Here is a 12,499-nt window from a genome sequence, read left to right as displayed (position 1 = left end):
TATCTGCAGTATATAAAATAATACTCAGGGTCAAATATAATGTAAAGGAATTAAAGCCTTTAATGTATTACAATGTTTTTTTAGACAATATATGTTTAGGTAGTAAACAAATATATACTTAGATATTAACATAAAAAATAAATCTTAAACATATTGTATATATAAAAAAAAAAAAACAACTAAGTTCTCAACACACTTGAACATATATATATATATATATATATATATATATATATATATATTAATCGAACAAATACAACATATATCATTTTTATCATTCGATTATACTTCTAAAATTTTCCATCGCAAATTCAACTGCTATTCAATAATTTCAAACAGATAACTAACTGGGTTCTTCCCTAAACAGAAATATAAATATAAAAAACTAAACTGTAACCAGTAGATTTTACAGCGCCCTTCACGAATCACACCGTGTATTCGACTTCATCATTCGTACAGACATTACAAATGATTTACTAAAAATAAAGTTAAATTACAGAGTAAGATTAAGTTCATTATTACAAATAAATGTACATTATCAACACGAGGTAAATATTTAGAATTTTCCTAAAAATATCTTATTTCACACGATTACTATGTAATAAACTAGCCAAACAGTGTACCGTTATCAGTTTAATTAACGTAAATAACGATAACAATATTGATTTACCATAACAGCTTACTTTTATAGACATAGAATTAAATTTAATAGCAGCTTCCTACAAAAAATATTTAGCCTTACCGCAATTTTCCTCCACTTAACTTTAAAACCCAATCAGAGATTTAACCCGGACATCAGGCACCACTTACCTATTGTCTATAGCTCCCATCACCTACGGCAAGCTAATTAAATAAAACCATTTCATCAAGAAACTTAAAACAATATTTTAAAAGTACAGCTTCAAATATAATTTTCATTAATATTTCAAATAATTTAGCAATTTTTTCCCTAATGCAAATTTTACTATCTAAAAACAGTGGCTTATTTATTTGCAATTTGTAAGTTCTGGCGAGTAGTTAAAATATAAATTTATCCAAACAGTGACCTCTTGTAGAAATTTTCGTAATTTACTTTTACATATACAGGAATGAAGAATGAGAAAGATTTGACAAAAATGAAAAAAAAAACAGCTAGATGATATTTCTGATAACTTACATCTTTAATATGTTATTTTATAATTACAAATAAGCAAATAAGTACACATGCCGAAAGAGCTCAAAAACAAATACATTATCTATTTGCAAATACTGATTCACGTACCCGCTCAAAATGATGTTTTTTTTTTTCAAATAAAAGTATGAGCCATAAAAGTTATGGCTCATCCCTACGTAGCAGTTTTTAATTCAAATTACAGCTAAAAAATAACTGATAAAGCTGACGGCTAAAAATAAACTTCGTAGATAATTATGCAGAATAAAGGCATATTCACAGAATCTATTCTATAGCTAACCACAGTAGTGTGAGGCATGATTTGTACCAAACAAACAAAACACAAAAAACGTAAAGTGACTGCCAATTTACGGAATAAATGTTAAAACATAAACTGTACGTAAACTATTAATAAATACTGTTAAACACTTAATATGTACTTTTTATGATTACGGGACTACAGTTCAAAGTTGTGGGGAAGAAATGTTATACATGACTTCATGGAATTTTGAGGTCATCATGTCGGCTGCTGATATTTGTAGATTGTAATTCTCAATGGTAGAAAAATTGAAACAGCTGATAATGTTTATAAAACGTACGATAAATCGTCGAAATAAAATCTACTATAAGTAAATGATTAATGGGAAAAAAATACTTAGATTGAAAAATGTAGTCACTTGATAAAACAATGAAACCAACAGCTATTTTGACGACACAGGAAATCGTCACCCTAACACTCAGACTAACACAGGATTTCAAGCTATTAACACTGATATTGCGCAATTTGTACGTCTACAACCAGATGAATTCGGATCTAGATCAAAAACGGGATGAATTTAAATTAAAATGTAGACGAGAACGCACAGTTTAATCAGAAAAATCAGTTACTAAGTCATACAATCTAATTTCTACTTCGGTGAAACAGTTTCAAATTCAACTTCCGTACAGAGCATCCATCCATGGAATGAACCATCAGTTCAAACGGATATAAAACCTTATAGTAAAAAAAAAACACTGCAAACTTATTTTCGATTGGGGAAAATTAGTCACAAACTGTTTTATATTTTCAAAATGAGAAAACATTATTTAAAGGTAAGTTTGAAATTTAAATGTATGAAAACATTTAGGTGTACACATACTATTTTGTTTACGTGAATAATAATGTGAATTAAAAAAAAGCCTTTGGAAATAAATACAAATTATTTTTTATTTTTTTAAGTACGTAAAACCTATAATCGATAAACAATCATTTTATCCTTTAAATAACCTATCAATATTTTTTTAACCCATTTATTATATATTTTCGGCAAATTCAGAAAATGTAACCCTCAAGAATAATGAGATAAATAACTGTAACTAATTATCATGATTCTCAAATTGTGAGTTTAAACTTGATTTCATTATGCATTAATATTAAACTAAGTAAAGTTTAATTTTTTAACATTTATAATCTTCCTCCCTGCAAGTAATGGTTAATTTATAAATAAACCTCTAAGAAAGATATTAATAAGAAATGTAAAATATAAATCATTAACCTTCATTAAACATATATTAACAGTTTAGCCCGCAAAGAAATGTATAGACTGTGCAGTAATATCGTAACTAAAAGATGAAGTATAGTACAGGCAATTTGTCATAAAAATAGGCTGTGTATTTGAAAATCCTTTCCTACCGATTGATCTTTTGACCATGCGTTAGAGGTGATGAGGGAAGCTTAACTCCAGATTTTTAACATCCCCCTCCCATAGATTTTTGAAAAACTCGAAATACTCAAAAAGTTTTTGAAATGCGTTTTTCTCTGAATCTATGCATTTTAGAGAAAAGTTTTCAAACAAAAATGTAGAGGACATTCTCCTCCACAATTAATGTCTTTGAAGTTATGCCGTATAATTTGAAATTGAAATACTAGGTGGCGCTGAAGTTGTAAAAAACGTTGTAAACGAGTAGACCGGTTTCAAACACGTGCCCAATTCACAACATTTTCACACTTTCACAAGCTACAGCTCCAAAACGGTAAGTCGTACAAGAAAATTGTTTAAATAAAAGTTAAAATCTGTTAAAGTTAAATCTGTTTTTTTGAGATTAACAACTTTTCCAAATGCAATACAGACGAAAAACAATTTTTTCCGGTGAAAAAACCGAAAAAACACGTTTTTCACAACTTCAGCGCCACCTAGTATTTCAATTTCAAATTATACGGCATAACTTTAGAGACATTAATTGTAGAGGAGAATATCCTCTACATTTTTTGTTTGAAAACTTTTCTCTAAAATGCATAGATTCAGAGAAAAACGTATTTCAAAAACTTTTTGAGTTTTTCAAAAATCTATGGGAGGGGGATGTTAAAAATCTGGAGTTAAGCTTCCCTCATCACCCCTAACATATGGAAAAAAACATCAATCGGTAGGTAAGGATTTTCAAATAAAAATACAAATTGACTGTACTAGTACATAAAACATAGTTTACGCATTTTATCTATTACTTAATGAGATGACCTAGTATTCTGACTATAGTTGGCGCGCTAAACATAGTTGTACGGGTGGTGTTAGAAATATGAAATTAAAAAGTAACAGAAGAATTACCACTTCTATAATAATCTAAACAATTTTATTTCATTACCGCATAAGTTCTTCAAAAATCTTAAGGAAACCTTTTTTCCTTAGTGAATCAGAGGAACGCCATTTACGGGAGTCTCACCACCGGCAAGGCGGGACCCCGTGGCCCCTACTTCCTGATCGCCGTATCAATAAGATGAAGCGGCCACTTCTCAGTCGGCCAAAATTCAAGCACATTGCTAAATCGTTCACCGAGACCATCATTAGGGCAAAAATAACAAATTGCCTTTATCGATACTCCGGATACAGGAAAGTGCCCGAATCACATACCGGGACCAATCCATACTGCCTTCTTCCGCTAGTACTATAAACTTATTATTCCGCTTTAAAACAAACTTATTAGACTTTACTGTAATGTTGTAGACACAAAAATTTGAACTTTTCTTTTGCTAGTATTACCTTTCAGACACACATATCCACACAAGTAATTTTACGATAGATGTAGTGAGATGAAAAACCTTAAAATGCTTAGCAGGAATTGAACCCATACCAGCTAATTTAGAAACCAGCATGCTGACTATATCAAATAACAATAAATAATAAAAAATAATTTATTTAACCAAAATTTTGGATATTCATTACAAGGTTCGGATAAAATAACATTCGAGTAAAAATCATTAGACCAATAAGACCAAGAGTAAACAAATTGTAATATAAAGAGCCCTTTTTTTATAATAAAAAAGTACGCTTATGCTTTATCACAGATGTCCTTTTTGATCTTATATAATCATAAAAAGTTTTTTTAAGATTAAATTATAACAGATGTTTCAACTCTAGCTCATCTAAACGACTGTCCTTGTTAAAATTAAAATAACCAGCAGCGCAACTAATAAATTTTGAATTACACAATAATCTAATTAATTGAACGATATAACATACATTCAACTGTTACATAACGATCGTTCGCTATTGTTTCTTCTACGTTTATATTCTCACTTTTTTCTTGTAATATTTGTTTCTATAAGTAACATTAAAAAAAATTATAATAAATTGTACAAGTAAAATTTAAACAATATTTAATAAGAAACAATTATTTTGAACCTACGCCAAACAATCTATTTCGTGTAGGCACTTAATGTTATATATTTTAGAATTATGATAACAACCATTTTAAATTAATATTACTACTACTGATGAAAACATCACCTGATAACTACTATATATAAGCAATCAAAAAATACTCATTCTGCAAGATAAAATCTTTTCTATTTTAAAATTTAATTAAAAATAATAATAATCTGAAACGCTATTCATTACAGTTTATCAGATTACTAACAATATAAACATACGCGTATTATTACAATGGTTAAGATATATTTTCTGTTAGAATAAAATTAACAGTTAAATAGAAATAAATTAAACGAATAAAGTTTGACCAATATTTCAACCAATCTGTATCTTGAGTGCAACCTGAACTTTTTTCAACATCGTACTGCATAAAATTGGGAATGGGATTTAACCAGATTGTTTACTTTTAATACGCAGTGAAGTCTTCACAGGGATTTATTAAACATCAGTTGTAGCATGTACTGTACGTTTTTATATCAGAACAGTATGTTCTGTTTGTTACCACAATAGAATTATAGGAAATTTATTTTAATCTGCTTACAAAAAAAAAAATACAGAACCAATTTTTTGAACGCAGCCCCAATTCGATTTATAAATGATTAAACAGATATACGATAGATTTTCTCAAAGTAGAGTTTTATTTAGACATTAAAAATTATAAGACCTACCTATGACTTAATTTAAAATGTAAAAATCTGAAGAAAAAAAAATAATAACGCGCAATAAAAACAGCAGAAAATATGAAGTACGGTAATTACCAAGCTTCAGTTAATAAAACGGAGGCGTGAAAAGACTATCCATCCCTAATCATTTACGTGTTCACACCATATAGTAATCGACTAAAGATTTCATAGATCACCTTCCCAGGGTCTTCAGTCAGTTTTATATGACACAACTCACATGATGGATGTATTCTGTTTTTATAGTGTTAGTAACCCATTATTATCATTAGTAACATAATACAAGTAAACAAACCCCTCTATAGTTAACCGTGACCTAGCACGATCACCTAATTCCCAGTGGATATTTTCTCTGGACTTTTCAGTTCTGGTCTTCCAACCATAAGTAACAAAACATATTTATTAACTCTGCCCTTTCTATTTTCTTTTTGAATTCTCATAAACACGTATATAAAAATTTCGTTACTACAATCTAGTCGTCGATTTATTTTTGTTTTGTCTTATCTGGTAATATCGAATTAAAATTAATTGTACGCGATCCAAAATGGCAAAATTTAAAATTCGAAAATATACTCAAACCCAAGAATCATCTGTACTCAAACACATTCATCATAAGAACGGTGCTTTGTTCCCTCAGAATCCGTAGTTCCTTGTCAAAAAACCCGTTGTCATAGTTACAATAATAAAAGAACATATCTTTTTAAAAGTAATTGTTTTTTTCAAACAAAATTTTCATGTTTCAAGACAAATTGTCGAATGTTGATTAATCTACAAATTTTGTTAAATTGAACAACCGGTCAACAAATTAAACCTGATTATTACAATATAACTTCAACAAACGAACAAATTTCCAAGAAATTTGGTAAAATTACATAGGAAGGAGACTACACAAAATAAAAAAAATAAGTAAGAAAAGGAACGATCGAAAACGGCTTACGAATTTTTTTTTTTTTAAATGGTTCTTGAGCATCTCTCGTTATTACCTTACCATAAATATTATTTATACCCCTTTTTTAAACATTTTATTTACAATGTATGTACAGAACACAACTTATTCGAATGAACGGCACGGCTAATATACCGGACACGTCCGTATACTATTTTAGTGTGTCTACTTAAATAGCAAAGGGTTAAAAAATAAGAAAATTATTCCTAAACAAAGGATAAGGTATCTTTTTAAATTGATAACTACATATACACGATAAAACTTAATAGTAAGAAAATAGATTTACACTAACATTATTGTAACATTTTATTACATTAAAGTTCTTTATAACTTACTATTTTTAACACAGTGCTCAAATAAATACCGTATTGGATTCCGCTACCATAAACTTAAATCGATAAAATCATTTTTAAACGGGCGCACCGAAAAATATTGCCTAGGGTTCTAATAAAAACAGATAACAATAAAATAACAGCTGCACGATTAGTATGAGTGAAACGACCTTCGTAGATCTCCCTATATGATTCATTATGATATTCACCCTATAACTTGCCAGGTATGTCGAGTTGCAGTTTTACATATACATATATCAACAGTTATATAATATTAGCATATCAAGGAACGGGTTTACCCAGGTCAGTTCCATCATCACTATAACGTAACCACAATTTCGATCTCCATTAACCAAAAGTAACTAACAGACGAAGAATAAATTATAATGATTTAGGGAAAAAATATTTTAAATACTCAACAAAAAAATAAAATTTATATGTTAATGGGTTCCAGGAAATCTGTTTTGCCTGTTTAAAACGATAAAAATATGTTATAAAATTAGTAGTGTTATATCACTTGTTTTCTGAAATATATTTCTGGACCCTATAACTGGTAGCGACTCATAAACAACTGAAAATTATAATTACCATTACAAATATTGAATTAAACATAAGATTCCAGTAAAAATAAATTAATTTCGAAAAAAAAATTGTTCGAAAAACACTCTTCACATGTGTAATTTACAGAAAATTATACGATTATCTCAATCCATCACATAAGTTGTTTGCTAGACTCAATATCCAAGAAATTTTATCTAATATTTGAAGATGAATTTATTAAATTCTGACAGAAATAAATAAGTAAATATTTGAATATTACGCGAAAATTATTTTTGATACTTACTAGATTAGGGGAAAAAATACAAGTTTTGATAACTCTTGTCTATATATAAGGAAAAATATCTTTATACACATACAAAATCGTAATGTACCTTTCATTTTGAAACGTCTTACTCAAAACGCTACACGCTTGACTACATGACGGCATTTCGTGGCTACACGTACTTCCTCTAAAATATACTGTTAGAAGTAATATAATATAGCATTGCTTCTGGGTGGCCATCTCAAAAATTCTTGACGTGTTTTCACGACACAAAAAAAGTAGACAGCAATAACAATTTGTTTAGCTCCGGTAAATATAAATAAATAATTAAACTGCAATATATTACAATTTTTAACATTTCCATCCGTTTACTTTTAAGAATAGACATTTGCAGAAGAATAAGTATAAATGTAAATTCCTAATAACAATTACAAGATACTTCGCTTTACGAAAAAAGGAACTCATGTTATCAGTGTCATTCAAAATACAAAAATTTGTAACATCTTCCAACTAATCTATTTTAAAATAATTTTTTTTTAAGGGTGATGATATTAAACTACACTAATTTAGCTATCTTAAAAATAAATCTAATACACTTCCGACTTTCTTAATATCCATTTAACGTAACTTAAAAATACACTCGAGTGTTATCAGTTAACTCCTTCAAAGCTGTAATTTTATTCTATAAATTCTTTGTCTTCTTGCTATTGAATCGCTCTTATTTCAACACAATCTGTTTTTCAGAATAAAAAATTTAACTACTTCACTATCTTTGTTAAACTTCTCTATTTTTTGAAGCTACTCTGATCATTTTTTCCCCGTTGATATAATCAAGCAAATATTACTGTAGTTCCTCTACGTAATCGACGTGTAATTATTTTTTCACATTATTTCATCGTTGCATCAAGTTTCATCTATGTTATGGCATTTAGTAGTGGATAGTGACTTATTATATGGAAGTGAAACTTGGACGATGGGAATAACTAAGAAGAAAAGATTAGAAGCTTTTGAAATGTGGTGCTATAGGAGAATGTTAAAAATCAGATGGGTGGATAAAGTAACAAATGAAGAAGTGTTGCGGAAAACTTTAGTTAAAAGAAGTAAAAGACTTATAGGCCACATATTAAGACATCCTGGAATAGTCGCTTTAATATTGGAGGAACAGATAGAAGGAAACAATTGTGATGGCAGACAACGTTTGGAATATGTAAATTAAATTAAGGATTTAGGATGTAAGGGTAAATGAAATGACTAGCACTAGATAGGGAATCTGGAACTGTATCAAACCAGTCAAATTACTGAAGACAAAAAAAGGTGACTATAGGAGCCCGTGCAATATAAAATTTATATTGGATTTTATAAGGAATAAAGTAACAATAATGTAGAATTAATTTTAAAAATAGAAGCTAAATTTACTTACTAGTTAACTAAATACCTTCAATGTTGCCTGTGAAATCCACTTGCACTTAATTAAAATTAATTTAAGTACCACAGTCATGAAATTATGAAAATGGAATAATTACGTGAACAAAACATTTTTTTACAATTTTCCATATTTTGTACCTAGTTCATCATAAGCTATATCGTAAGAAAATATATACACCTTCTAATTTACTTATAAAAGAAGTTATATTAAAATAGAAATATAACGCTGTCTGTTATTTATTGCGTAAAGTAGAGATTTCGCTTAAATGCATCAACAAAGCCGCCAGATACCAAATCCGAAATGTTTTGGCATCCATCCAACATCCTGCGTTCCAATAAAAACATAGAAGCGCTTGCCGCGCCTGAAAAATTGGGATGAATAACACAAGGAATGAACCAACAGCTAGTTCGTTTTTTCCATTTTTTTTTCTTATTAATAAACATACTTCTCATAACGCTGGTACCAAAAATAGAAAAAACTTTACAGATACGAAAATGTTATATACAAATTGAAACCACTGGTAAATTACTTTTTAACTTTATTTTATTTTGTATAAATATATAAAGAAATTCCGCTGACTTCGTAAATAAAAAAAGACCGAAGCCATATTAAACGTAACATTTTTCATCAAAGAAACTCGGGGAAGAAATTAATAACCCTGTAAAACGAATACATTTTAAATAAAGCGTTATAGAGAAAAATTAGTTGTTACATTTTATGTAATTTATTAGTTGTTACATTTTATGTAATTTATTAGTTTTTCCATTTTTTTTAATATCCCAAATTTTTCCATAACAGCGTTTTCTTATTAAAATTACATGCGTATTTTAAAGTATTAAGACAATTTAAAAAAAATAAATAAGTTAAAATTTCAACAAAAAAAAACTTGAAAATGAATACATATAAGAATATTAATAAGTAAAATGTAAAAATGTTAAGACCGTAGAATTCTTACAGTACAAACGAAATAATGTAGTAAACGGTAATGAACACAGTTGTAAAAAATTTGCTATTCCAAAATTTCTGGATTAGTCAAATTTTGGAATAGTTAGAATAACAAGACTTGTAATGATCAAGAGCAGTAGAATACAAAATAGATGAAAAACGATGTACAAAATCGTTTTTTTAATATACTAGCTGATGTATCAGTCACATAGCAAACAAATTAAACGAACAAAAAAAAAAGTTAAGAACATGTAAAATACGCCGCTAAGCAGACACCTATAGAAAATATACATTATGTAAAACACAGAGAAAAAGCTACCAGATACGCTTATTTTATTCCAGAAAAAAGCAAACTAAAGCGGTTAACAATAAACTCGTTTTTAAATATTACGCACAGAGATCGAGAAACATTTTTAAAAAAACCATTAATTCCGAAGTTTACAGTAACATTCTGAATGGCCATAAACAAGAAGTTAAGTCAGCGTACATCGTAACTAAAATGATTGAAAAAATAAGGTAAACTGAGTTAACAAATTCTACGTACTACCATTTGTGTGACAATTACCAATGTGATACAAATTAAAATTCACCCATTAAAAATATAATACATAAATAAAATAACCAAAGACCTTTACTATTTTTTTTTTTTTTTTTTTTTTTTTAATAAACAGAGTTTCTAATAGTACATAAGAAATAATTGTAATTAATAATTAAACATTAAAATAACGCAAAAACAAGTTCATAAATTAATAATTTTGAGTTTATTTGCAAGATGAAATGATAACATTTAAAAAAATGTATTTATTGCAAATGACTACCGTTTTCAAATCTGTAGTTCAAAAGAAGTAAATTACAATTTACAAATTCAGCATAGAAAAATACTTATCAATGAAACGGTTTGATTACGGAAGCTAACATTATAAACGCCTCGTTGTTAATCAACAAAACAAAACTTAAAAGAAGAGTGCATACCTTGCCCAATAACAACTCCTAAAGCCAAGAAAATCCAAAGATTGTTCCTCATTTTATTGCAGTTTAATTCACAATGCACTTCACAAAATTGAAGTTAGCCGACACTATAGAGCAACACTAGAAAATAAAGCACGCCAATATCACGCAATATACACTTTAAAAATAACAAAATCGCTTATAACACAGTATAAAAAATTATTAAAAAATAAACTAGGTAAAATTTAATAAAAATAAATTAACACGCATTCAATCCCTACAGTTCTAAACGGAACAACCACATAGAACCGACTGTGCGCGTATCAAGCTGTTATACAAAAACTGCGGTACCACGAGAGGGGGATACGTGAAGCAAATCGGGTTGCGCGCGCAGTACATGACGTCATTTTCTGTAAAGCTCGTTAATGGTGGGTATACTTCTGGAAAGTTTACTTCATACTTTGGGCAAACGCTATCTTAAAAAATATTGCTGGTTGTTTCATCTAGGGGGTCTGCGAATATATCTGTGCGTTGTATTAAGAGTCCTTGTTTTTTCATCACTTATATTTATTTATTTTGTTTTAATTAATTTTATTCCCATGAATATACTTCAAACAATTTACAGAACCGTAATTTTATTTTTATACGAAGAGTTATATATAACAGCCTAAACCTCTAACCTAAATTTTTACTTTATAACTTCCGGACATTACTTTTTTCATGTTAAACTTCGTTGTAATATAATATAGTACAGCTTAATATATGAATGACGAATTATTACATTTTTTTAACAAATATTTATTATCACAATAAACATCTGTAATTTTATTTAATAACGTCTTAAGTAACTGCCAAAACACTAATTTACACACCAGTTTAGGTTACGACTCAAAAATTAAAAAATGTAACTAATACCTTTAATTCTGTTTTTTTTTAACTGCATTAATTTATAAAGAAATTTGTTATATGCAATCATTGTTTAATACAATCATTGTTAGATTTTTTTAACTAAAAAATTACATTCAGTTATTTCAGAAAGAAACTTTTTTAGACGTGCAAAATAAAAACAAAAATAGTTATCTAATTGAGGAAAAAAGAAATTGTTTATACAACAAATGTTCTTGTATGAACAGAATCGTACAAGAATCGTATAAATTACTGCTACTACTTCACATTGCAAAAATATTAAACCACATACTGCTATCTACTATAATTTTTGACGATCTGTTCTCAAAACACTAGGGAATTTTACTTCTAGATCTTTTCGGAGCCAATTTTATTTTCATCAGTGGGACAGTGCCATTATTACTAATGGTACCAAATATTTTTCCCGTTCGCACATTGGAATACATACTAATTACCTATTGCAAAAATATTTTGTTGAGTGACTTCATCAAAATAAATCTCTAAACAAATTTTTAAACAAAAAATTGCCTACATTTTTTGGAATAAGGTACCTGTGTCGTTTTCGAGACCGCAACTAAAATTCACAAGAACATTCCACAAAAAAACTCAGCAGAAAGTATTACAATAAACCAACTGGATAGGTCTTCATCTACAGAACTC

The 12,499-nt window shown here is 28.5% G+C and overlaps 1 protein-coding gene across 2 annotated transcripts in view; it reads right to left on the bottom strand.

Annotated features, from left to right (window-relative positions):
- Window positions 1-11,264, bottom strand: part of LOC142319423 (limbic system-associated membrane protein-like) — a 194,132-nt gene extending 182,868 nt beyond the window's left edge. For both annotated transcript variants that reach the window (XM_075356692.1, XM_075356693.1), the window contains exon 1: window positions 10,958-11,264. In XM_075356692.1, the coding sequence (XP_075212807.1) occupies window positions 10,958-11,009 (52 nt within the window). In that variant the 5' untranslated portion in view covers window positions 11,010-11,264. The remainder of the gene's footprint in view (window positions 1-10,957) is intronic.
- Window positions 11,265-12,499: the final 1,235 nt, after the last annotated feature.

This window comes from Lycorma delicatula, chromosome 2 (assembly GCF_047948215.1).
Source record: "Lycorma delicatula isolate Av1 chromosome 2, ASM4794821v1, whole genome shotgun sequence".
NCBI lineage: Eukaryota > Metazoa > Arthropoda > Insecta > Hemiptera > Fulgoridae > Lycorma > Lycorma delicatula.
Note: the sequence above shows the minus strand (reverse complement) of the source record. Positions and strands in the feature narration are given on the sequence as shown.